We start from the raw sequence: 27,995 nt of genomic DNA on the forward strand, positions 1-27,995 counted from the left end.
CGTGCATTCACATGTACACATTATTCACACATCACACTGCTCACTGCTCAGTTTAAAATGGTATTTTATGTCTACAGTCATTATTTTGGTATGAACACCGTACGTTCTGAATACCGTGATGTTTTCTACTGTTCTGCACCAACATAATTGAATCTATTCACTCCAATAAACCATTATTGCCTTTACAATATTAAATAAAACAGACGTGCTGATGCTGGGAAATGAGAGGTGCATTAAAAGATATAAAACCAGGGAACGCTTAATGATTGATTTTAAGTTGTCAACAATCCTAGATGACAGTAAAATGGAATGCAATCCACATCAACAGCTGAAAAACGGGTTCACTGTCCGATTCAAAATTCCATCAGTCATGCACATCTGGGAAATAGAGGAGGGTAATCAATCCATGATGGAAAAGTTTGTCTGTCCAGCTCATGGATTTTTATATATCATGAGTCTGTTTGTCAATTTTTGACTTCAAGTGCTCTTTGTAAGCCAAAATGTCCCCATTCCATTTGGTGATGGTCTGCATCTCACAAACCCAAATTTCCTGAGCCACCTAGAATGAGATAGAAAACTCATCCATCACACAATCCAGATCAGAGTCAAATGTAAAAACAACATCCTAATTAGACACACAAATAATCTAAGATATGATCCATTTACTGGCTTTGTAAAATAAGACATACCTGCTGAATAAGTCTGAAGTCGTGGCTAACTAGCATCATTCCTCCCTCAAACTCACTGATGGCCTCAGCCAGAGCATCAATTGTCTCAATGTCCAAGTGATTAGTTGGCTCATCCAGAAACAGCATGTGGGGATTCTGCCATGCGAGCCAGGAAAAACACACCCGACACTTCTGGCCATCTGACAAGTTCCTGATGGGGCTGACCTGTATAGAAGGGATATGACAATGAAGTACTCATGTTAACACCCCTGCACATTAAACACAACCACACACATACCTGCTGCTTCCCTGTCAGGCCGTAACGTCCAATGATCTTCCTCATCTCCTCTTTCTCTTTGATTTCTGGGAAGCACTTCATCATGTACTCCAGAGGAGACAGGTCAAGCTCTAGCTGCTCAGTCAGATGCTGCAGGACAAAGACAATGCAAGAGCACTTACTGTACAAACAATTGCCAATACTTAAAATGTATGCGCTTATTACTTCAAATTATGAAGAAACATAAATCATTTAACTATATTTAGCTTTCAGGGGGCGCATTACAGAAAGATCCTAACTTTAGAATCCTATCTTATCTGTCTGGTAACCATGGCAATTTCAGTTAGGACCTAATTTAGGACAAAAGCTATTACAAAATGACATTTCTTAAGTCCATAATCTTATCTTAACTGCAGATAGGAAAAGAATGTTACAGAAGCATCCTAACTCCACAAAAAATCCTAAAACCTGTCTTAACTTTAGGACAACCCCAATGGTGTCCTAACTTCAAAATGATTTGAAAGCCAATTATTTGAAGGCCTGTCTGAGAATGGCGTCACATTTATTAATGATACCAGATGAAGAACAGCGATGTTTGATGGTGGAAAGACTTTGTGAACACCCAAATGATGTGCTGCATTTTGACGACAAAACTCCTATGAAATAAAAAGATTAGGCTTTGCCTTTTCTACCAAGCTTATCAAAACTTCACTTAGTGAAAAGCACCACTTTTCACGTTTTACTTCACAGCAGCTGTTTGCGTGTCATTGGTTGCTTGTAAGATGCTTGATTTTGTAAGATAGGATAAGAATCAACTTAAAATTTACTTCTGTAATACGAATTTGTGAAAAATCCTAAATTAACTAGTCAAATCTTAACTTAAGACTAGAAAGTTTCTGTAATACGCTCCCAGAACTGTAACAAAGACATTTAATATGTATCTCTATCTCTGTACAGTACATAGATATCGAAGACATAAATGTTCTGAAACTGCCAAGAACAACACAAGTAGTAAGTCAACTAATCATACTCAGTATTTCTATGAAGACGATACCTGGTGATACCTGCCAATCTTGACATGTGAATGCTTTCTTATCATTCCGTCTGTGGGGAGAAGCTGCGAGAGATAAAAATACAAACCAATTAATGCTCACTTTTTAGAAGACGTTTAATTGTCAAATCAATCTCTTTTTCATAACTGACCTCTCCCATTAGTAGCTTGAGAAGTGTGGACTTCCCTGCCCCATTGGGACCCACAAGTGCAACTCGTGTGTCCAGGTCAATGCCAAACTCCAAGTTCTTATAAATAAAATGCTGTAAAAATAAAATAAAATTCAACGAAAACAATTTTGATATATTTACGTGTGCCTCTGTTTTTCAGTCCAAATGCCTGTTTTCACCAAGAATATCTATAACAATAACTATAGTAGCGTCCACACCAACGCACAATTACATTCTGTTTATTATAAGTATGCTCTGCAGTTATGTTGTCTACTGCTTGAGCTCTTTAAAGTGGAGTGGATTCTGATTGGTAGTCAATGTTTTTATTGTTCATCAACTGGAAAAAACTTGTTCTGAAAATGATTCCATTAATATAAAAGCCTTTGTGGCTTTATCGTTATGGCTGTAGTGTGGAATTCTATTCTTATAGAATTAGACAGCTTACTAAAACTTTAGAACATAATACGGCATATGACAGCTTACAGTATGAGTGCTGAAACTAAAATATCCCAAACAGACAATACTGTGTAAATGATCAAGCAACAGGCTGTTGACTCACTGTGTCATTGGAGTATCTGAAGCTGACATTCTGCACCATGATGACAGGAGGCGGGATCTTCCCACAAGGGGGAAAATAAAACGACAAGGTCTGAAGGATAAAGGAGTGGTTAAAACTCTGATAAACACCTGACAATTTCATCTTTAAAAGCAAACTCAGTGCCTTCTAGAGCCCAAAGCTTAAGCTGTGTTTATAGTCACCACAGCAAATGTCGGCTTAGTAAACTGTTAAGGAAATTTCAGAATCCATTTTTAATCAATTGCTTTTACCAAACCTGTACCAAAGTGACAAAAAAATAAATCATGTCCGTGTTTTTTCTCTAAATGCTTCTCACTTTTCACTTCTTTTGTCTTAGCCATTGCATTGGTCAGTTGAACAAAGTGACCATTTCTTAACTGATGCTTTATGCCGATCACAGGTGCTGGGCAAGAGAAAATGGCATGCAAGAACTCTAAATGCTACAGTGTGTTAGTGTTGATGTGTGTTTGTCTGTGTGACAAACCTTATCATTCACGACACGAGCTGTTAGGCCAGAGGCCACCATTTTCTGCAGTGTTTTTTCTTTGCTTTGAGCCTGGCGAGCTAGCTTTGCAGAGCCGTGACCAAAACGGGCGATATAGTTCTACAAGAGATGAAGGGAATAAGTTTGACAATGGCATACCTCTGGTGAATATTTCTGTGGCAACAGTGCAATAAAAGAATGATGAAATAAGAGAAAGTGCAATTCAAACAGAGCAATAAGGCCACAAGGCTGCACTGTTTCACCTTCATGTGAGCTATCTGGTCCTGCTCCCAGTTGTACCGCTTCATCTGGTTTTCTTCCAGTTCCTCCCTGGTCTTCACATACTGGTCATAGTTACCCTAAAATAGAATACATAACAGACTTTACCGCTCTCATACTATACCTTTGTTACTGTTAATATATGTGATAAGTGTGCCAATAAACCAGACAGTTCATAATTAGCAACAGTAATAAAAGCATCAGATTTCAGGCCTTTTAAGGCTTGACAAGTACATAGCCAGCAAGTAATTTTGCGTTTAAAAGACGTCTAATAGCTGTCCAAACACAGCCCTGATGTCTAGGCTAAAACAAGGCAAAATTTGGGCTGTCAGTGAAAATTTAAGACGTCTAACCATAGCCCAAGAATAGACGCACATGCTACGCATAGAACCTCTCAAAGAAATTAAACCAAACACCTTTTAATCACTGTTGACTTAAAAATATAAATCTTGCAAGTTATTTTGGCAAAAACGACATGTAACCAAATTCAAGGTTATTTTGTCTAGAAGTGGGTTACTCATAGTCGGACTATAGTTAACCGAAACGGTGAAATGACAGCTATTGCTTGCTGGGTAGCAATACAGATTTTTGGAGACAATAAAGCTTTTACATCCAACCTCCTAAACACTGATGGAGCTTCATTCACTAATATCTGAATGGACTGCATATTTTCAAAAAAGGTGTGACATTACATAAATTTTTTTTTTATTCTGTCATAATTTTCATTAATGCCCTCATGCTGTTCCAAACCTGTATGAGTTTCATTCGTCTGTAGAACTTAGAAGATATTTCTATTTTCATTGTACTGACAAAAACATTAAGACATTTCTCAAAATACCTTCTTTTATGTTTCACAGAAAAAAAAGTAAGTCATACAGTTTAGAGCGAGGGTGAGTAACTTATGAGTTTAGAATTTTTGGATGATCCATCTCTTTAAATGCATTCAATAGATTCTCATATATTAAACTGTAGACAAAAAAAAGAAAAGAAAAACGCGACCAAAACAGCACTCACAGTGTAGTACTTGAGCTTCCTCTGGTGGAGATGAATGATGTTCGTGCACACGCCATTGAGAAAGTCTTGAGAGTGTGAGATGAGTACAAGGATGCGCTTAAAACTAAAAAAAAAAAAAGAAGCTGTTAGACATCATAAGAAAAACATAATTCTTTTTGAAAAAACTTTGTTTCAAAAATATCCCCTGGTGTGCCTTAAGCTACAATTCCTAGGCATTTGTCTTAGATGAAACTTTTTGACATTAAATTTTTTTCTTTTAATCAGTTTCTGTGCATGCAAATTACCATCTCGTTATTGGCACACTAGAAAATCCAATGAACAGTGCTCACGACTTAAGTTCTTCTTCCAGCCACACACAAGCATCCAGATCCAGGTGGTTAGTAGGTTCATCTAACAACAGCATGAAGGGCTTTATGAACAGGGCTCTGAAAGAGGGAAATTAGACAAAGGGAGATTAAAGAATGCAGGAAATGTATTAATATTAGTGTATGTATTAAATTGGTAAACTATAATTTGACCAGAGATTTTGGTCCACTCATTAAGTGAAGATGACAAATCAAATCCACGAAATTAGCTTCATTACAGTGAAAATATAATACTGCGTATAAAATTAATTAGGAAAATTTTAATGTTTGAATATGTTTTTATGAAGTTAGCAACCAACTGCATTTTGCAGTTATATATAGAAAATTGCATTCTGACATTGAAGAAACATTTAAATGCCATTTTCATACCTGGCAAGGGACACACGCATCCTCCAGCCTCCACTGAAATCTTTCAGTTTTTTTCGCTGCATAGCAGGGGTAAAACCCAGTCCAAAGAGGATTCGTGATGCTCGAACTTCAGCTTTGTCTGCATCCAACTCCTCCAAACGCTCATAGATCTCCATCAGCTTCTCACACTCTGCTGTAGTGAGTAGAAGAGCAGAGAAAATGGGCCATGGATTATTTGCTGTGCTGCTTGTTAAAGAAATGATAGCAAACCCACAGGAATAGCATTTTATATATATATATATATATATATATATATATATATATATGTGTGTATATGTATGTATATATGTATGTGTGTATGTACATGCACATGATATATATATATATATATATAAATAAATAAATAAATGCTATTCTTGTGGGTATACACACAAAAAGGCATACTCGTAACAGGACAATTGCATATTTTCCACTATATATATATATATATATTTTTTTTTTTGTGTGTGTGTGTGTGTGTGTGTGTGTGTGTGTGTGTGTAGAACACTTCTTTATTGTAATCAACCACACTTGAAACTTGTTTATTAAGAAAATGGTTTATAAAGAAAAACACCACACTTAATGTTTTAAGCATTTATTAAAAAGCACACTGATAAAAATAGAGAGGAAGAAACATGTATTAGAAAGAGCTTTGCTGGAGAAAGAAAAATGCAAGCATTACCGTCGGATGTGTTGCGGATGAGGCGCAGAATGCAACAAAGAAGAAAAGTCAGAAGAAAGAGGACAAAGAGGCGAAAGGCTTTAACCCTCTGGGGTCTGAGGTGTTTTTGGGGTCCTTGAGATGTTCTGACATGCCCTGACATTTGTGCTTTTTTCAGTTGCTTATAAACATAGTAATGGCAAAAAAAAATTACACACTATTTAGCACAAACAGGGCTACCATAATATGTGAGCAACAAGAATGTACATGTCTGCATTTTTGAGAGAATAATGTTTATGCGTGGTTATTGAAAAAACTAAAAACTAAAGTTTCTGAAATAAGACCACAAAACACACACTAAATATGTGCCAATAAGACTTTTGTCTAATGGATGTCATCGCCTAGTGTTTTTTCTTCAAAATTATGTGAAAATCACCCTGCCTAATCCTTCACATAACACAATACATTGATTTGAATTTTGCAAAGCACTTTCTGTTTGGAAAGGCAATATTCGAGTGGGCGTCGATGATCATACATATGTAGTGGTTCACACCTGAGGACCGCATACTTAATGAGCCATTCATTCAGGTGAGTCACTGAGCCACAAGAATGCAAGAGCAACAGTTGGAAGCATCTCAATTCTTTTTTATTTTTCCACATATTGTGCTTGCAATTTGGCCTATAATAGCCAAGGAAAACATGTAATTGTGCAGTTAATTCTCATACTGTATTTTCAGTTTTGGAATATTTATCCTCTCCCCAAATTTGTCACTAATAAAACACAATAAAAATTATTTAAAGAAAAGGCTTATATTTACCTTTTAATAGTTTGTTTACATCTACCTTGTAAATATTTAAATAAACAACAATTCAAGTGTAATCTTTCTTTGTACAAACTAAAGTATACATTTTATCATACATATTTCAAAGTTAAGGATTTGATTGATTATTTGATTATTTTTGACAAAAAAATTGGCAAATAAAAGCTTATTTGAGGTGGCAGATATTTTACAGTAAAAATGTATAATCTATCCAAAACTAATCAACGAAATGTTGTCTTTCATATGTCTGTAACATAGGTCTTTCATTTTTATTATAAGGAATATAAATGCTAATTTGCAGTTTAATACGTTGCTTATACAAATATATATATGTGCATACACACACACATATATATGTGTATATATTTATACACAAAAATAAATTTTATTTATATTTTTTATATACATTTTTTTTTCCACAAATTGTGCTTGTAAATTGTATAATATCCAAGGTAAACATGTCTAGTAATTGTGCAGTAAATTCTCATACTGTATTTTCAGTTTTGGAATATTTATCCTCTCCCCAAATTTGTTACTAATAAAACACAATAAAAATTATTTAAAGAAAAAAAAATTATATTTACCTTTTAATAGTTTGTTTACATCTACCTTTTGAGGGACATTTTCCATTATTATTATTATTCCTCACAGCGCTGCGAGACGGTGTAAACAAGTAATGATCTGAATAAACTTGTGTTTTCTCGAGCTGATATGGGGCTCGAGAAAACACAGCCCCTCACAGGTTTGCGCCGTGGATTCCCGCGAGTCAGACGCGGATACTGTGTTTGTTTTAGGCTCGCGCAGTCTTCACTCGGACGCGCGCTTCAATCCGTTGTGGAGACTCTCTTTTCGTTCCAGTGAAATTACAAAATAAAATACACACAAGCATGTCTCTGCCTGATATACAACCACTGATAAACATAATCTGATTTGACAAAAAAAAAAAAACTATATGAGTGCGGATTCGAACTCAGAACCTCTGACACGCTAGGCAAATGTTCTACCACTAGACCACTTGAGTTCACGTATTTACTCACGTGAAAACTCGGTGTTTACTGCCGTTCGTCTGAGTTACAATCTTCCTCTGAGGAAAAGCCAAGGTGAGTTATTCCTCGCTGTCCAGGATCATCTGAAGGGCGTCTTTAAACGTCATCCTCTCTAAACGCGATGAACTATCAGTGAATCTGATCTGATGAAACTTCGTGTTTTCAAGGCATTGATCGGGGGGGCGGGTGCGAAGCATAGATCACCTAAACTATTTACCATGTCAATAGCGCCGGGGGCGGGGCGGCCTCAGTTCATTATAGAGATAATTAGGCAGAAGGAAAAAACGGTACCTCTCCTTGCTTTCAAACGGACTACATGAGTTGAAAACATTTGTTTTTTTTATTAATTACTTCATTTAAAAGAAGAGATTTCAAGCTTCATAAAGACATATATCACGTGCCTGTGTGAGAAGTATTCGCTGAGTTATGATTCATTTTCGGACGCGTTTCAGAATGGACTACACGGACAGAGAGAAGGCAGAACTCGCTCCGTGATTATTTTCTTAATTTGGCGAAAAGCACAACACTTTGTTTTTATTGTGAGTATACAGAAAAATAATACACATTTAACAGAATCGATTGATGTATGAAACTCCTATGGAAAATCAAAGTCAACAGAGTATTTATGAGTTTCTTTTACACTGATAAAAAAAAAGCGAGCTGGTATCGCCGGCGATACCGCCGACCTCAGGGGGTGACATTCCTCAAGAATTCAGATGGTCTATAAAAGTCTGAAAGGAGAAGATGAAGGCAGACGCTGATTCTTAGGAATGGCCTCTCCTTCTAAAGGATGCTAGATGCCATGCCATCGATGCCTCTGACAGACAACGCTTGTAAACGATTTACTTTTGGTTTCGTTTTGTCTTGTTTTTTTTATTAGTACTTTATATGTAAACTAATTAACCTGTAAATAATACAATTAGATTTAATTGAAACTAAGAATCTCGCCTGCCAAGTCTTTGATTTAAAAAAAAAAGTAAGCTGAACAGACCACAAAGAAGTCATCTGACCGATGGAATTTAAGCATAACAATTCAGATGCTTATGATTTGGGAAAGATTTGACTTACTGTAATTCAGTCAACTGAAGGTAAGTGTAGATGAAAACCCTAGTGCAGTTTATTTACAAAAACGTGATCAAACATAAAACAAAAGCATGGCGTGGCGTGGCATGAAACTCAAAGCAAGAAACATGAGGACAAGGACTATACAAGGACTAATGACAAGACAAGGGACACCTGTGAACAATGAAACAATGAACCAATGACATGACAACACAGAACACATGGCTAGATCACATGACTAGAACAGGGGATCACATGATAGACATGAAACAAGAACATGAAACAAAACCAAATCCTGATATATCCCTCCCTCTAGGGGCGGCTCCCGACGCCCAACATGAAACAAAACATGATAAAGTCCAGGAGGGCAGTCTTGGGGGAGGGATGGCAGGCCAGACCCATGCAGGGGAACAGGGCTAGAACCGTGGCATGGCGGGCCTGGGTCGTGGAGCGTGGTCGGACCTGGGCCGTGGAGCGCAGGGAGCCAGGGCAGAGCCGGCATTGCAATGGGCCAGGGCGGAGCCGGCAGTACAGGGGGCCAGGGAGGCACGGCCCCATGGCCTTAATCAGGTTCCTACTGCCCGCCCCCCAAAATGTTCTTGGGACGAGACTCTGGCATGGAGGCAGCCATCTTGGGACGAGACCCTGGAACGGCGGCAGCCATCTTGGAAGAGGGCTCATGGGCTGGAGCCGATGTGTGTGCTGCCCACACACTCAAAATAGCAGTGGCGACTATGATGAATGCTGTTTCTTCCGGAGCTGACTCAGACGCGGCGGCCCTCTTGTCCAAAGACACAGGCACGGCTGGCATGGCGAGAACAGTCTCTGGCTCAGCAGGCATGACGTGAAGAGGCTCAGGCTCGGCAGGTACTGTGGGGTTGCGGGGCTCCTCATCCGCAAAACCCACAGTAAAAGTTGAGCCGCTCAAAAAAAGAGCATAGTCTATGTATTGGGCCAGGGAAAAGTGAATTTTCCCCCCAGGCAAACAAGACCGGATAGGTTCTTTGAGACCCACTCTAAAAATGTCCTTGAGCGCAACGTCATTAAAATCAACCAAGCAACATAGTCCTCCAGGGGACGATTCCCCTGGCGTAAACATAGGAGGGCAACTGCTGGGTTCATTGTTGTCTGGTCAAGTATTCTGACTGTAATGTAGTCCACTAGAGGCAAGTGTAGATGAGAACCCGAGTGCATTTATTTACAAAAACGTGGCATGAACTGTACCAACAACAGTTACAGTGAAACAATACTTAACCAGGAACAAGGTAAACATGAGGGTTTAAATACACAAGGACTAATGACAAGACAAGGGACATCTGTGAACAATAAAACAATGAACCAATGACAACATGTCAACACAGAACAAATGGCTGGATCACATGACTAGAACAGGGGATCACATGACAAAACCAATGATAAGAGTTGAATGGCCAGGTGTATTTACTTATAATGTATTTGCGTATATCACGCATATAACGTATAGCAAAAACCTGATGCATGTGGGTGTATGATGCAATGTGGATGAATTAATGAAACGTGCATAACTCACAGTCCTCATGAGCCAATCGCTCAGCCTCCTTTTCTAGCTTTATCCTCTCTTCATCAACCTCCATAACACACTGCAGTGCTGTCTTCTCACTAGGGGCCATCTCACGCGTCAAGTGGTAGATGTCTATGTGTTCTGGGATGGGAACTTCTCGGTGGCCAATAGCAGACAGGAGCATGGACTTGCCTACAAAGAGCGTTCAAGAATAATCCCATTCATAGATGCCCCTAGCCTTTATTATACATGCTTACGAGAATGTCTTGTTAATTAATAGGTTACTGTAAATTGTCATGGTAGCTATGGTACAAAGTCATACAAAATTTTACACACAGGTCTGTCCATGTACAATGTAGGGATAAACCGATCCTGAATTTTCATTGCAGATTCCAATATTTTTACAAGCAAATTGGCCAATTCTTTTTTCTTTGTTTAAGCACATTTATTTGTTGTTTATTTGCTCTATAACAGGCCAAACTGGCCTTAAACAAAACAAATATGTAGTCATTTGAAATTAGAGGCAACCACTGAATTTACCAGTTACCCAAACAAAGATGCTACACACGTAGCATTCGCAGTTGATTTTTATTTAAATTATATTGCATAATTTCAAGATTTAAAACAAAACAGAATGGTCTGACTTTAGATTTGTGACATTATGCTACATAGAACACCTGCACAAGACAAAAACAGCAGACGGACTGAATGAAAATGCAAATTCACTCTCTGCCAGTAGATGGTGCTTATGGAACAGCAGCAGTTTCTTTGGGTACCGTTGTACAACAAGCAGCACTGGCTTATAGGCATTATATGGAGGTAAGAGGAAAAAATAATGCCATCGAAACTTTTCTGAAGACAGTCAGTTCCCTTTAGAGATATATTCATATAAACCCCCATACCCGATTCAATATTTATAGTGTTTGCTCTGCTGGCGCACGTGTTCGCTTTTTTTGAATCCATTTTCAGTGTGTCCCATCTCCAGCCTGTGTTAACGTCCTATTTACAGATTTTGTGATATTTCCACACTAATCACATTTTAGGAAATTATTGCAATGCAGTCTGTGTGGAAATAAAGATCTTTTCAATACAAAGTCCGTAAGAGAGATTGGCTAAAATAAAACGAAAACCTGTGTGTTTGGATCAAAAACTGTCCGGTTCCGATTTCTGGCCGATCAACCAGTGCATCTCTAGTACAAATCTTGAGAAGCAATGGAAGTATCAGCCCCAATGTCACTTAACTTTCATACCTGTGCCATTGAGGCCAATGAGACCATAGCGCCGGCCGGAGTTGAGCTCCAGGCTTGTGTCGCTCAGTAACTCTTGGCCATGAAAGGTGAGCGACAGACTGCTGATGTGAACATCAGTGCTGTTGGGGTGGGAGGCCAAGACGCCGGTCACTGCCCGTGCCTCCATCTTACGCATCTCAAACTCATCCAGCTCCTTAGCCAGAGCGGTGACATCTACAGAAAAAAGTGAAAAAAGCAACAGAAAAAAGATAAGTGGATGTAAGAGGAGAGGAGAGCAAAGCTTATAAAGCTTGTTTTTAAAGCAAAAATTATTTTTCATGCAAAGAATAATTGGCAACGAGTCAAAAATCATGCACACCCGAGTTAATGAGCATTATTTAGCACAGTCAATTATACTGCTTATACTACGGTTACCACGCTAAGACATTGTTCAGATGTTTTATTTCAACACATTTGTTCGGTTTTTGCCCTTAAAACGCTTGTGTAGGACTAATTTCTTATGCATCTCATCCCAAGCCTCTGCTGCTAATTCCAAAATGTCATTTTAGAGCTAGTAATGGAGGCTGTTGACGTACAGTTATGAGAGAGAGAGAGAGAGAGAGAGAGAGAGAGAGGCTCTCAACAGTGTTCTGTAGCAGCGAAGCTATTTTAACTGCTTAGAAACATGAGAAATGTCATGCAGCTTTTCAGTTGCATGCTAATTTATCGATAAAGTTGATCACAGGGCGGCGCTGACACCAAATTTCTGTGTGCATGTATGTTTCTGGCTGTGTGCGATCGTGTCAGTAGATAGCGGGAAAAAGAGGCCGTGTTTTCTATAGATAATAAAAGTAATTTAGTGGAAAAAAAGATGGAAATTTTGTTATTTTACGCTATTGTTTCTCATATTGGTTAGCTTGGTCAGTGCCTTTGAAAACTGAAAGAATTTGGCGAAGTGATATGGAACTTTAATGCAGTCGACAGACATGGACGTCCGTAATAGCAGTGCTTTAAGTGAAAAATAACTGCACACCTTAGAACAGGGGTGCCCAATCCTGTCCCTGGAGAGCCACCTAACTTCAAGTTCAGATCCAACCCTGATCCAACTCCCCTGTCTGTAATTATCAAGCACTCCTAAAGATCTTAAAGGGACAGTTCACCCAAAAATGAAATTTGTGTCATCATTTACTCACCCTTGTGTTGTTCCAAACCTGCATGAGTTTCTTTCTTCTGATGAACACAAAATTTATTTTAAAAAAGTTATTTTGGAGAATATGGTTAACCAAACAGTTGATGGACCCCACTGACTTCCATAGTATGGAAAAAATTTATACTATGGAATACTATCAACAGAGGAAAGAAACTCATACAGGATTGGAACAACATGAGGGTGAGTAAATGTTTAGAGAATTAAAATGTTTGGGTGAACTATCCCTTTAATTAGCTAGTTCATCAACCAATCAGAACAGCAGTTATTGTACTTAACAATTATTGTACTTAAATCATGCACAGCTGGTATTCAGTAAAATGTCAAGTAAATTATGTTATAACAATAGCTATGTTTGTGTGTAAATTGAGTCTGACTCTGCCAAGGGCCTTATATGAGCATGAACTGTCAAAAATGTTGGAAGTGCACAGTGTGGGTGAATAATCACTCGTCTAAATGTCTCTTTCTCTCTTCTAACTTCAGGCAGCATTTTAATAAACACACCTCCATTTGCCTCCCCATTAGTTACTGCACAATTCTCTTGGCCATCCGGAAGCTCTCCTTCTCCGTTCACCTCATCATGCTTTTTCGAACGCTGTCGAGCTTTGGCAGCCTCCTTCTTCTTTGCAGCCTTCTTCTTAGCAAGATCTGATGGCATGGCTGCGGAGTAAGTACAATGTGAGTTTTAAATTTCAAATTACATTTTCTAACTTTAGAATATTTTCATACTCACATGAGCTCTTATATAAATTACCGTCCTACTACACACATAAATACAGATCAATAGGTTGACCTCACCTGATTGAAAGTAAATCAACAGCAATGACCCCGACAGTGGTCTGTGAATTAATATAAGGCCATTCTTCATATAAAGCGGGTTATAAGGCTTTTCACTACTCTGTGTATTGCATTAATCAGACAAATACTGTTCATTTAAAAAGAAAAACGAACGTGGCTGCTGTTTTTGGGATCAGTTTATCATACAGTTTCCAATGGCTTGGGTAACCTTCTTTAGTTAATGAACAGCTCAGCCAGTGAGAGGCTGATCTGATCTTAAACTGTGGCAGTTTATGAAAATGAATCATGTTCATGTGAGCGAGGTGAGTGGAAGCTTAACTTTACATGTCACAACCGCTATTCATCCAAGACAGGCTTGGCTAACTACTATAAAAATACATTTTAAAAACGTGTAACGTTACGAACAACGCTTTTTTAGAAAACATGAAGAAATGTATGCATTAGCCTATACAGTGACAAAATCCCCACAAAACCCTATTTACATACACATACATACACACACACACATATATATATATATATATATATATATATATACACTCACCTAAAGGATTATTAGGAACACCTGTTCAATTTCTCATTAATGCAATTATCTAATCAACCAATCACATGGCAGTTGCTTCAATGCATTTGGGGGTGTGGCCCTGGTCAAGATAATATCCTGAACTCCAAACTGAATGTCAGAATGGGAAAGAAAGGTGATTTAAACAATTTTGAGCGTGGCATGGTTGTTGGTGCCAGACGGGCCGGTCTGAGTATTTCACAATCTGCTCAGTTACTGGGATTTTCACGCACAACCATTTCTAGGGTTTACAAAGAATGGTGTGAAAAGGGAAAAACATCCAGTATGCGACAGTCCTGTGGGCGAAAATGCCTTGTTGATGCTAGAGGTCAGAGGAGAATGGGCCGACTGATTCAAGCTGATAGAAGAGCAACTTTGACTGAAATAACCACTCGTTACAACCGAGGTATGCAGCAAAGCATTAGTGAAGCCACAACACGCACAACCTTGAGGCGGATGGGCTACAACAGCAGAAGACCCCACCGGGTACCACTCATCTCCACTACAAATAGGAAAAAGAGGCTACAATTTGCACAAGCTCACCAAAAATTGGACAGTTGAAGACTGGAAAAATGTTGCCTGGTCTGATGAGTCTCGATTTCTGTTGAGACATTCAGATGGTAGAGTCAGAATTTGGCGTAAACAGAATGAGAACATGGATCCATCATGCCTTGTTACCACTGTGCAGGCTGGTGGTGGTGGTGTAATGGTGTGGGGGATGTTTTCTTGGCACACTTTAGGCCCCTTAGTGCCAATTGGGCATCGTTTAAATGCCACGGCCTACCTGAGCATTGTTTCTGACCATGTCCATCCCTTTATGACCACCATGTACCCATCCTCTGATGGCTACTTCCAGCAGGATAATGCACCATGTCACAAAGCTCGAATCATTTCAAATTGGTTTCTTGAACATGAAAATGAGTTCACTGTACTAAAATGGCCCCCACAGTCACCAGATCTCAACCCAATAGAGCATCTTTGGGATGTGGTGGAACGGGAGCTTCGTGCCCTGGATGTGCATCCCACAAATCTCCATCAACTGCAAGATGCTATCCTATCAATATGGGCCAACATTTCTAAAGAATGCTTTCAGCACCTTGTTGAATCAATGCCACGTAGAATTAAGGCAGTTCTGAAGGCGAAAGGGGGTCAAACACAGTATTAGTATGGTGTTCCTAATAATCCTTTAGGTGAGTGTATATATATAATATATACAGTGAGGAAAATAAGTATTTGAACACCCTGCTATTTTGCAAGTTCTCCCACTTAGAAATCATGGAGGGGTCTGAAATTGTCATCGTAGGTGCATGTCCACTGTGAGAGACATAATCTAAAAAAAAAAATCCAGAAATCACAATGTATGATTTTTTAACTATTTATTTGTATGATACAGCTGCAAATAAGTATTTGAACACCTGAGAAAATCAATGTTAATATTTGGTACAGTAGCCTTTGTTTGCAATTACAGAGGTCAAACGTTTCCTGTAGTTTTTCACCAGGTTTGCACACACTGCAGGAGGGATTTTGGCCCACTCCTCCACACAGATCTTCTCTAGATCAGTCAGGTTTCTGGGCTGTTGCTGAGAAACACGGAGTTTGAGCTCCCTCCAAAGATTCTCTATTGGGTTTAGGTCTGGAGACTGGCTAGGCCCCGCCAGAACCTTGATATGCTTCTTACAGAGCCACTCCTTGGTTATCCTGGCTGTGTGCTTCGGGTCATTGTCATGTTGGAAGACCCAGCCTCGACCCATCTTCAATGCTCTAACTGAGGGAAGGAGGTTGTTCCCCAAAATCTCGCAATACATGGCCCCGGTCATCCTCTCCTTAATACAGTGCAGTCGCCCTGTCCCATGTGCAGAAAAACACCCCCAAAGCATGATGCTACCACCCCCATGCTTCACAGTAGGGATGGTGTTCTTGGGATGGTACTCATCATTCTTCTTCCTCCAAACACGTTTAGTGGAATTATGACCAAAAAGTTCTATTTTGGTCTCATCTGACCACATGACTTTCTCCCATGACTCCTCTGGATCATCCAAATGGTCATTGGCAAACTTAAGACGGGCCTTGACATGTGCTGGTTTAAGCAGGGGAACCTTCCGTGCCATGCATGATTTCAAACCATGACGTCTTAGTGTATTACCAACAGTAACCTTGGAAACGGTGGTCCCAGCTCTTTTCAGGTCATTGACCAGCTCCTCCCGTGTAGTTCTGGGCTGATTTCTCACCTTTCTTAGGATCATTGAGACCCCAAGAGGTGAGATCTTGCATGGAGCCCCAGTCCGAGGGAGATTGACAGTCATGTTTAGCTTCTTCCATTTTCGAATGATTGCTCCAACAGTGGACCTTTTTTCACCAAGCTGCTTGGCAATTTCCCCGTAGCCCTTTCCAGCCTTGTGGAGGTGTACAATTTTGTCTCTAGTGTCTTTGGACAGCTCTTTGGTCTTGGCCATGTTAGTAGTTGGATTCTTACTGATTGTATGGGGTGGACAGGTGTCTTTATGCAGCTAACGACCTCAAACAGGTGCATCTAATTTAGGATAATAAATGGAGTGGAGGTGGACATTTTAAAGGCAGATTAACAGGTCTTTGAGGGTCAGAATTCTAGCTGATAGACAGGTGTTCAAATACTTATTTGCAGCTGTATCATACAAATAAATAGTAAAAAAATCATATATTGTGATTTCTGGATTTTTTTTTTTAGATTATGTCTCTCACAGTGGACATGCACCTACGATGACAATTTCAGACCCCTCCATGATTTCCAAGTGGGAGAACTTGCAAAATAGCAGGGTGTTCAAATACTTATTTTCCTCACTGTATATATATATATATATATCAGCACTCGCTCGTTTTCTCTCTACTCGGCCTTCTCCGAACTCACCGCATTAACCCTATAACTGCCGGTGCAAAATAAAACAGCAATTTCACAACTAGTATGTGCGCTATTAAAAGCGTATTAAGAGGTGGATTCATTCAAGGTATGACACCACTGAAGGCCTTGGTGTGAAATGCACCGCCCACCATATATAACGTTATATATATCGTGACAGAACACTGGCATAGGGCCTTGTTAGCCAACTAACGTTAGCGCTTTAGTGACATATGTATTTGAGAGTTGAGGAGTTCACAATATAAAAAATATAAACGTACAGTCGTGTATGGCTTAATTTGTATCAAAGGTTAGGCATCGGTGACATACTGAAATGAGAGCAATTCGCGTACAAGACCCGAATACAGCTCAGCTCAAATACAAACAGTAGGCCTACAAGCTGGATATTACCTCATTTACAGTATATGTATGTCTCATACACGTAATGATAGATTCAAGAAAATACTGGCAAGCTGAAACAAAGTAAAATGGGTGTTTAACAGACGTACCTTTCCGAGAGGAGCTAAGCGCAGTTCCCTGAGACACGCGCACAGGCAGCGGCACTGGCTCACACACTCAGAGGCGCGCGCTGACCGTATTTGGTGAAGACGAGCAGAATCAGTTCACCGCCTGCTGGAGCGCCGAGCCGAGAGCCGAACCGAACCACGCTTCACCACGCTGACGAATATGCTGTAACTGCGTAGTAATATAACGTGTACACTGAATTCTGTATAGAAAACAAAAATCTATATTTTAATCTTAATTCACAAATATGCAATATCACTTTATATATAATTGATATGCAATTTAACTTTTTATATATGGGACCCAGGAATAGACTTTTATCCACTGTAGTGGACATTATATTTGAGTGAATTTCTCTGACACCATACATGTCACAGTTTTAAGCCTGTATGTATTGTAAAGAGCACATTCAGGGCTTTTCAGAGATACCAAACGTTTGGAGGTTTCAACATGACAACAACTTCTCATTGGTCTTTAAAAAGGACTGACATTAATGATAAAATGTAGCACTCTTATGGAAATATGATCATTAGTAATTATCGTTTAAATCTGACACATTTTCTAATTGTTTGTCATAGCCTAAACCAACATCCCAGGAAAATGTTATGGGATTTCTAATCAACATATGACTTTCTGTTACAAAACAGGGCATTGATTTCATACATGTCCACTGTAGAAGACACCAGGACTTAATGTTTATCAGGCATTTTGGGAGACACAACAAGTGTCTAGGGAAAGAAAGTATATAGCTATCAATATTACCTATTAAATATGAGATATTATTATTAAAATGTTGCCAATTATTACTCCCATTATGTCACTTATTTTTCATGGCATGTTGCCCCAAGAACACATTAATATGCAAATTAGATACAGTGTATGGATACATTATATTGAATGGGACTTTATGGATTTTTTTTAAATCCCATTATTTTGCCTATAGGCTACATGTCTACATTTTAAAACACATTTTAAACAACTGAGTGCTGTTACCCACTACAGAGGACATAGCATAAGATATGAATAAAATATATTTTTTCAACCCCCATTAGAAACTTAGAGCATAAGAAACAAAAGGGGGGAAACAATGTAATGTTTTTTCTTTTCTTTTTTTCTGGGTCTTAGGAGGATATCAGTTTTGTTAAAACTGAATAATACGCAGTATACAAGTAACATAAATAGTGATAGTTCTTCTCCCCCTCTTGATCTACCCATTTGCCTCATCTTTTGGTTTCCTGTCGGTCGGTTTCGGTGTTGGTATTCCATTCATGTTAAACAGTGCTTTGCTCAAGGTAAGGTAAGGAAAGGTAACTGTTGATCTGGGAGAAATTTAAGGCTTTAACCCTGCCACACCGGTGCATAACCTCATACTATGAGAAAGGCTTATACGGCCTCGTTTGCACAACAGTGCATTATTTGTTACAAAAGTTTTCTTTACAGTATGTTGTTCCATTCTACTGTCTGGAGCCTATATTTAAACATGTAACTTAATGTAATAACTTTGCCTGCTTTAAAGGCTTTGAGAGTCTTTCCTTTTATCACTGATGATGTTTAAAGCTAAAGTGATTATAACTTTTGTTAGTTGGGCTATCTAAACATTCAGGTTAAATCCTACGTTATTGGTTCAAAATAGCAGCGTAAGCTTCCAGCCTTACAACAAGTAAAATAAATAGTGATAAATGTTTTTTTATTAATTTTTTTATTAAAAAGAGTTTCAAGTGCATCATGCAGGGAAGTAGGCCTAGGCCACTAATGGTGACATATATGGCCTGAAAATAATTCTTTTGCGTTTCACAGAAGAAAAAAAGACATAAACAGATTTGGAACGACATGAGGGTGAGTAAATGATAACCGAATCAAAACTATAACTATAACTGGTGGATGTGTATTGGAACTGTAGCATGGCATTGAGTAGGCAAAAAGTAGATTACTATACTATTTTCAATTTCATTTACACATTCAAAGTGCAAAGATATTTTGCATTTCATTTTCCCTTTCTTCTGTTACTGAGCTAACAAGTCAATCAAACTGTTTTATTGCACACTTCATCTTTGTAGGCTACCTCTCATTATTCCCCACATCAAAGTCTTTGACATAAAGCAATTAATTGTAGCCTAATTATAACGGTTGCTAACAGCAGATGAACTTGATTAAAATATAAACAGAGTCTTTAAGCAATAGCCTACTACACTATTGTCAAATTAGAGGTCAGGTAACAGGAATCTCCTTCAGATTTCCTCATTTCAAAAATGAAGAATTTCTATTCGTTAGGCTACTTAGTTACAATTAAATGTTACATTTTTAAATATATCCTTTGACTTTCAATTGAACACAATTCTTTCTGACACAAATCAAATTAGAGGACCAGAGCTAACTGTTATATGATTCATTTTCACTTTCATTTTATTTGTAGATTCTTTAATAACCTTGTAATCATGTATTTTTGATGGCCTGAAGAATCTTGACCTTATCATTCGTCGTGGTTGATGACGGGTCTCCCACCACCCCTCGGCCTGAATGAGCACGATGACGAGTGCAGGAGCGGGACTGGATAACGGGAATCGCGCGGACAAACACTTGCTGTCTGTCAGAGCAGAGCGACTCTCTGCTGCAGCAGGGCTCGTGTACACGTGGAACTCTTGTGCGCGTGCTGCTTGTTTCCTTGGGTCCGTTTGGTTTTAACGCATTGAGTCAATCTTCCTCCCTCGAGCACATCCGTAGGTAGGACTTGATACGTGCCCGACGATGCTGGAGACGTTTACAGCAAAGCCAATAAAGTAATTTCGCGACTGTTTTGTATTTTTCAACAAATCATCGGAAGAGACGCAGGAATTAATCCAAATTTGAGAGCATTTTCCTCGGATTAGTGTGTTTTTTGGGGAAATATCGCTGGTGGCTGCTAATGTTGCTCAGCTTCAGTGTGCAAGGAAGCAAAGCAGCTAAATTACGCTAGATGGTGGAGGACTTTTTATTGAATGTAATTTATCGTCGATTGTCTTTCGAACCGCAGATTCGCTCCAAAAGACTAATAAAAACTTACATGCTAATATCCTGAACTATATCATATTTCTGTCCACGATCAACTGTGCATGAACGTTGTATCTTGGTTGCAAATGGTGTCGACTGGTTAGCGATCTATTGTGTGCATCCCCAGTGGAGGTGATTTCTCATCTAATAATGTAAAAGTAATTCTGAAATAATGTATTCATACATGCAGGTCACGCATATCGCTTGCAGGAGGATGTCCGGCTAGATCACAGTGGACTATTTTATTTGGAGTGGCAGTGCCTCGGTTTTGAATATTTGGATGGTAAATCAGACAAGTCCTGCTGTTAGTCAGTTGAATGTAAAGAGGCAGGTTAGACTATTATTGCTCCTCCTTTTGTTTGCCTTTGCGCTGCGTAACTTGACATCTTCATCGCCCATTAATCTGATTGTGAAGACATCAACACTGACTTGACTAGTCATGCTATGATCATATAGTGTCAGGAATTCAAATACTTCCCTTTACAGAATCGCTGTGAAATGCCTCTACTGTAATCAAGCCTTTGCTGTTACTTGAACTGCTCTCCAAGGAGACCTATCGAGACTTGACATCCATTGACTGGTCTGGCTTGCAGAAGACTGACTGCTCCACCATGCGCCTGTCTCCTTTCTTGGCTGTTTTCAGGCCTGCTCTGCCCCTCATCCTGGGCCTCTCTTTGGGCTGTAGCCTCAGTCTCCTGATGGTGTCCTGGACGCAGGGGGACACCGATGAGGCTTGTGGAGATGAACTGGGAAATGGGAGACTCATAAACAGTGGTCATATCAGGGATCTCCAGGATGGCCAAGATGGGGATGGGAATGAGGACTTCCAGCCTCGCATTGTGCCCTATCACAAGGACCCCAACAAACCACACAAGAAAGTACTCAGGTGAGTCCTCAAATGTCAGTTCAGTTTGGTTTCATTTCTCAGATTAGACTGAAATCTCAGTTATAAAAGGTTATTTTAGTTGATATGTATAAATCATTCACAAATTAGTATAAGAACAGAAGGCCATAATGTAAAATTGGCTTAACGATGTAGATCTAGAAGAAAAAAATATTATTATTATTATTATTAATTTTGCAAACATGCAAACTTATGAGTGTTGCAATCCAAAATTATTTTAAATTTCATTTGGCTCATGTTAGCATCAGTAGTTAGTATAGAAATGACTTGTTTGACTTGACAGTAAGTAAGGTCTCAGGCAAGTATTTTTCATATCTCCCCTGTGCTTCTCTCAAAGCTGAATTCTTCACCACTTTGTGAAGCCGCCGACATAGAATCTCTTATTATTCAAACACCCGTGGATGCGTATACAGGGCATTAGCCTTAGAAAAAGTAAATAGTTAAATTATGAACCATTCAAAAACAGAATTCAAAAACAAAGTCGGGACTGAAACATCAGTTAAATGAGGTAAGATAAAAGAATAAGAAAGGGCCTGGTTTTTTCATCCCTAAAATGAAAAAAAAAATATTGGCAAGAATTTAGATCACAAAACAACTTAGCATAAATAGAAGGGCATTAATAGTAATAAAATATAATGCATTACAAAATTATTTTGGATACTGGTTATTGGGCATGTCAGCTTATCTCCACAATTGTCTTTACTTTTACATGTCACGACTTCTATTAGAGTAGCAACTTCCCGTTTTTTTTTTAGTTGAGCACATTCTACCTTTTCCATTATGAGGAAATCTTGTTGTAAAAACCTTAAAGTAAAATGTTACCAATAAATAAAAATAAATAAAATAATAATATGCAGCATTTAAAGTAGAAATTTTATTGTTACATTTAATACAATGAAGTGAGTTTCAGTTGGTGCTGGTGCCATTATCCTCATGTCACCAGTAACATATTACAGCTTTATGAATAATTATGGTGACAATAGGGTGCCATAGCAGAGGTAAAGGTCATTGAAGCAGTTCACTTTAGAGATCATAGTAGCTATCCCTCATTTGTCTCACTCAGCTGTGTAATTGGCTTAGATCTCTATCCCATCACTCTTGGCCAAAACCTTTTCAGAGACTATGTATATGTGTGTGTGTATATATTTATATATAATGTTTCGTGAGCACCAAATCAGCATATTAGGGTATGTTTACACGACAACGATGTGCTAAAAATGAAAAAGTTTTCCTGAATGAATGTTGTCAAAACGATTTCCGTTCACACAGATCCACGAAAATGGCTAAAATCGCTGTATTATGCGTGCCGGGCGAGTAGTTGCAGATGTCACTTTGTAAAGACTGAACACGCGTTAGGCAACACGCATGCGGATGACGTCACTGTTTTCACAAATTTTACACGGAGACAAATCAGACAATAACAGTATTGGTTTCAAAAACTTGCACTTGCACCCCAAAACGCTGTTGTTTTGTAAATAAATGGCCGAAACGCATAAAGTTTTCCGTTTTTAGTTGAAAGCGGTGTTGATGTGTAAACAGCACCTTAGAATGATTTCTGAAGGATTGTGTCACACTGAAGACTAAAAATTCAGCTTTGCTATCACAGGAATAAACTACATTTTAAAATATAGTAAAATTGTTATTTTAAAAGGTAATCATATTTCAAAGTTTTTTTTTATCAAATAAATGCAGGCTATTTGAGCATAAGACACTTCTATCAAAAACAAAAAAACATAACGACAAACTTTTGAACAGTACTGTATATTTACACTAAAATGAAACCGTTCAGTTTCACATTTTGTTTATTTGCCACAGGACTCGCTACATCCACACAGAGCTGGGCATTCGAGAACAGCTCCTGGTGGGCATCCTGAGCTCACGTGCCACTCTGAACACGCTAGGGGTGGCAGTCAATAAAACGGTAGCTCACCATTTTCACCGTACCTTCTTTTTTACTGGCCTACGGAGTGCAAAGGCACCGCACGGCATGGCTGTTGTTGCTCATGGTGATGATCGACCCGTCTGGCTGATGTATGAAACTATACGGCACCTTCACCAACACCACGGCAATGAATATGACTGGTTTTACCTTGCACAAGATGATACGTACACACAAGCTGAAAGGGTCATGGAGCTGGTTAATCATCTTAGTGCGGGACAGGATATGTACATGGGACGAGCAGAGGAGTTTATCGGGGGTGAAGAACGTGCCCGATATTGCCATGGTGGATATGGGTATCTGTTGTCACGTAGCCTGCTAGCTCGACTGCAGCCCCACCTGGACTCTTGTCGAAATGACATCCTCAGCGTCAGGCCAGATGAGTGGCTTGGTCGCTGCATCATCGATTACCTGGGTCTTAGCTGTGTGGAGAAGCATCAGGTGGGGGAGCGCTTTTTAAATCAATGTAAATGAAAAGCTTACTGTACAAACTGTGATTGTTTGAGCCTTTTGTCAGAGTAACCACAGTGTAATTTGCTCCTCCTGAACTTAAACATCATGATCTCATAGTGAAAACAAAGTAAATATTGTTTTGTGCTTGGTCATTTGCAATGGCTTATTTTCTTTATTAATCTAGACCAAAACAATGCACAGAGTGAGAATCTGTTAACACCTGGATTATGATCAGTGCTGTTGTGATCTTTTAAAATGATGTAGGAGATGACCTACCGTTACTTTGAGCTGCAGAAGAACGTGGACCCTGAGCGTGAGGACAGTGCGCAGTTTAAAGGCGCCTTCACCGTCCACCCCGTCTCTGAACCGTTCCTGATGTATCGCCTACACAAACGCTACAACCAGATTGAACTGGACTGGACCTATGTACAAATTCAGCAGTTACAGGTATGTTACTGTACCTCATCTTTGAAGATCATTTCTCTCATTTTCATAAGCTTCTAACTTCTAGCCAGCTGGAAGTTACCCTTAGGCATGTGCAAAAACCTGATCCAGAATCAGCACCTTTAGCACCTTGACTAAGCTGTACCTTGTTGAGACCTGCACAATTTTGCATTTTATTAAATGCATGCTGTATTTGAATGTGATATGTCTCTGTTAGCTCCATCAAGATTAAGTGAATGGCTTTTTGAGCAAATACACAATGCCAAGGTTAAAGGATTAGTTCACTTTCAAAAATAATTTCACACCGATGTCATCCAAGATATCCATGTCTTTCTTCCTTCAGTCGAAATGAAATTAAGGTTTTTGAGGAAAACATTCCAGGTTTTTTCTCCATATAATGGACTTCAATGGCAACCAACAGTTTGAAGGTTCAAATGTCCGTCTCAATGCAGCTTCAAAGTCTCTCACGATCCCAGTTGAGAAATAAGGGTCTTATCTAGCGTAACGATCGGTCATTTAAAAAAAAAAAAACCAAAAAAACTTTTTAACCACAAATGCTCGTCGTGTACCATCTCTGAGATGTGCCACGCATTGCGTCATCACGTTGGAAAGGTCACGCGTCACATCTATCTAAGTTATTTGTTAGAAATTCCATCTCACTTTCTCCTCCAAATTCAAAATCGTCCGACATCTTTGTTTTAATTTATTTTTTTACTTTTTTTTTGTTACCTTTCCAACGTGACGACGTAATACGTGGCGCATCTCAGAGATGGTACAAGACGGGTATTTGTGATATTATTATCATTATTATATTTTATTTTATTTTATTTAGAAAATGACAGATCGTTTTGCTAGATAAGACCCTTATTTCTCAACTGGGATCGTGAGAGACTTTGAAGTTGCATTGAGACTGACATTTGAACCTTCTTTGAACATTGGTATAGTTGGTTGCCATTGAAGTCCATTTTGTGTAGAAAAATCCTGGAATGGTTTCCTCAACCTTAATTTCTTTTTCGACTGACGAGAGAAAGGCATGGATATCTTGGATGGCATCGTGGTGAGTAAATAATCAGCAAAAATGTTTTTGAAAGTGAACTAACCCTTTTAAGTGTAGTCGGTTAATGTGTGTACACGCTGGACGAAGCCATGCTACGATCACGTTATCTACGTATATTAGTCTGACTTTGCAAATATTTTAGATTTCAGACTAAATCATTTAGAAAAGATGAATCACTATTTTAGTCCAAATTAAATTGCACTGAATGTAATCTTTTAGATGCCTAGCTTTGACATAGTCTTTCATGTCTGCGCAAATATGCTGTATAAGTAATCGGGCAAGGTTTTTGCAGCTGTCAGCCAGCCATCACGCATCACATAACAGCAGGAAATGAATTATCTCAGCTTTTTCCACTGCCTTTAGATTGGATAGGATGACTTTGTCTTTGAGTCAAGGAGAAAACTTGCCTTTCTGCATAATAAATGAAGCGATTGATAGACAATGTGCCTAAAGCAAAGAAAGAACTTGTTCCTTTTACCAGTTTAACGTTATTGCTGCTCCTTACAATGACTTGTTCTGTTGTTTTGGCCACAGAACCAGATCAATAACATAAGTGAGCTCACTCCTGAGGGCAAAGCCGGAGCCACGTGGCCCATCGGAATCAACCCACCCTTCCGACCCAAAACCCGCTTTGAGGTGATCAACTGGGAATACTTCACTGAAGAGCACATTTATTCATGTGCTGACAGCTCTCCGAAGTGTGAGCTTCGAGGTGCAGACCGGGCAGATGTCAGTTCAGTCCTGGAGACTGCAGTGGGCCGCCTGAACGAGCGGTATCAGCCCCAGTTGCGCTTCCGTAAGCGGCGTCTGCTGAACGGGTATCGACGCTTCGATCCCACACGAGGCATGGAGTATGTGCTGGATTTGGCCCTGGAAGCTTTTACACAGAAGGGTCACAGTCAGGTCATCGCCAAACGGGTGAGTCTGCTGAAGCCGCTCAGTGCTGTCGAGATCATCCCTATGCCATATGTGACAGAAGCAACACGAGTACAGGTCATCCTTCCTGTGACGGCACACGATCAAGACTTTGTGGGTAACTTCCTTGACATGTATGTCATGAATGCTCTGGATACCCATGACAATGCTCTGCTCACCTTCTTGTTTGTGTATGACCCCTTCGATGCCCAGCGAGTCAGCCAGACGGACGTCTTTGCCGGTGTCAAAGCCATGATTGGTGAGGTAGAGAAACGTTACGGTGATGTAAAGATTCCTTGGATTAGTGTCAAGACTGAAGTTCCCTCACAGGTGAAGCTGATGGACATCATCTCCAAGAAGCACCCAGTCGACACCTTGTTCTTCCTAGCCAGCATATGGACTGAGGTCAACGCAGACTTTCTCAACCGCTGCCGTATGAACGCCATCAGCAATTGGCAGGTCTTCTTCCCAATCCACTTTCAAGAGTACAGTCCCGCTCTGGTCTACCGCGATCAACAACCCTCTGCCGCTTCATCGTTTGCATCTGAGGCGCTGCGCGATGGCCACTTTGACCGCCACGTCTTTGAAGAAGCCTGCTTCTACAATGCAGATTACATGGCTGCCCGCACAAAGATGGCGGCTGACATCTTGGACAATGATGAATTGCTTGAGAGCATGGACGTCTACGAGATCTTTGTACGTTACTCTGGGTTGCACGTGTTTCGGGCTGTCGAGCCGGCGCTAGTTCAGAAGTATGTGCACAGGGAATGTAACCCGCGGTTCAGTGAGGACATCTATCACCGCTGCGTTCTCAGTAACCTCGAGGGGCTGGCCTCTCGATCACACCTAGCAATGGCTTTGTTTGAACAGGAGCAGGCTAACAGCACCTGAACTGACTACTACTGCAACATTAAGGTGGATTAAACTTAATGATTCTCATTTAGGTGGCCTTAAATGACCTACTGATATTGATCGAGTGAATTTCACCCTGATGCTGTGAACTTCTCTGCACAGTTCATCCAGTGACTCAATTCAATTAAACAGTGAATTTACCCTGTTAAAGGGATAGTTAACGTAAAAATGAAAATTCTGTCATCATTCACTCACCATGTCGTTCTTTCTTTCTTCTTCGGATCATAAAAATATGTCTTTAAGAATGTCTTTGTTGTCCATACAATGAATGCCAAAGGTGACCAATTCATAAAAATCACTTTTGTGATCTGCAGGAAGAAAATAATGTAATTCAGGTTTGAACCCACTTTAAGTTGAGCAAACAATGACAGAACTTCCATTTTCTGGGTGAACAATCCCTGTAAGGATCTACATATGGTGGAATTGACTCATAAATGTGACTAATTTAACCAGAGATCAATACTCATGAAGTCTTCATAATTCACTTTAAATAAAAGGTTTCACCTCGTTTACATAACTACCGATGACTGAATGCAGGAACCTGACGTTAGGAAGTGAAATGCATAAGGAACTCATTCATCTTTTACTATATGTGTATGTCAGACTTCTGATGGTTAGTAGAGGTTCTAGTCTCAGCTATGGAAGTAACTTGAGCCATCTTTCTTCCTTCAGATATATGATTGTATGACCTTTAAACAGAATGTGCTGAATATTTCAGATTTGAATAAACAAATAATCTGTGAAACCTG

The 27,995-nt window shown here is 39.4% G+C and overlaps 2 protein-coding genes across 3 annotated transcripts; one reads left to right on the forward strand and one right to left on the reverse strand.

The window, feature by feature from the left end:
• Nucleotides 1-47: 47 nt before the first annotated feature.
• abcf2b (ATP-binding cassette, sub-family F (GCN20), member 2b) lies at nucleotides 48-20,207 on the reverse strand. Its single transcript, XM_084404500.1, has 16 exons — nucleotides 20,062-20,207; nucleotides 17,580-17,797; nucleotides 13,343-13,498; nucleotides 11,653-11,865; nucleotides 10,412-10,594; nucleotides 5,255-5,426; nucleotides 4,850-4,945; nucleotides 4,521-4,623; nucleotides 3,491-3,586; nucleotides 3,228-3,347; nucleotides 2,726-2,815; nucleotides 2,149-2,259; nucleotides 2,000-2,062; nucleotides 967-1,095; nucleotides 690-893; nucleotides 48-559 (listed from the first exon to the last, which is right to left on the reverse strand). Exons 3-16 carry the CDS (start codon nucleotides 13,494-13,496, stop codon nucleotides 443-445), a joined length of 1,851 nt encoding a protein of 616 aa, XP_084260626.1. The 5' UTR covers nucleotides 13,497-13,498; nucleotides 17,580-17,797; nucleotides 20,062-20,207; the 3' UTR covers nucleotides 48-442.
• On the forward strand, nucleotides 20,175-27,995 carry chpf2 (chondroitin polymerizing factor 2). Of its 2 annotated transcripts, none has more exons than XM_084404498.1 (5): nucleotides 20,175-20,372; nucleotides 21,266-21,508; nucleotides 23,342-23,906; nucleotides 24,183-24,365; nucleotides 25,954-27,995. In XM_084404498.1, exons 1-5 carry the CDS (start codon nucleotides 20,341-20,343, stop codon nucleotides 27,223-27,225), a joined length of 2,295 nt encoding a protein of 764 aa, XP_084260624.1. In that variant the 5' UTR covers nucleotides 20,175-20,340; the 3' UTR covers nucleotides 27,226-27,995. The 2 variants fall into 2 exon arrangements, with proteins under 2 accessions (XP_084260624.1, XP_084260625.1); XM_084404499.1 differs by having other exon boundaries at nucleotides 20,181-20,316.

Source organism: Rutilus rutilus, assembly GCF_951802725.1.
Source record: "Rutilus rutilus genome assembly, chromosome: 3".
NCBI classification, from domain to species: domain Eukaryota; kingdom Metazoa; phylum Chordata; class Actinopteri; order Cypriniformes; family Leuciscidae; genus Rutilus; species Rutilus rutilus.

Excerpts from the sequence above, each read along its gene's own strand:
- abcf2b (XM_084404500.1), bottom strand. The coding sequence starts at position 13,496 with ATGCCATCAGATCTTGCTAAGAAGAAGGCTGCAAAGAAGAAGGAGGCT. Across the intron at positions 4,624-4,849 it reads CTGGAAGAAGAACTTAAGTC|TTTTAAGCGCATCCTTGTAC; the intron begins GTGAGCACTGTT and ends TTTTTTTTTTAG. Across the intron at positions 3,348-3,490 it reads ACCAGATAGCTCACATGAAG|AACTATATCGCCCGTTTTGG; the intron begins GTGAAACAGTGC and ends CATCTCTTGTAG.
- chpf2 (XM_084404498.1), top strand. The coding sequence starts at position 20,341 with ATGCTGGAGACGTTTACAGCAAAGCCAATAAA. Across the intron at positions 20,373-21,265 it reads TTTACAGCAAAGCCAATAAA|GCCTGCTCTGCCCCTCATCC; the intron begins GTAATTTCGCGA and ends GGCTGTTTTCAG. Across the intron at positions 23,907-24,182 it reads GCTGTGTGGAGAAGCATCAG|GAGATGACCTACCGTTACTT; the intron begins GTGGGGGAGCGC and ends AAAATGATGTAG.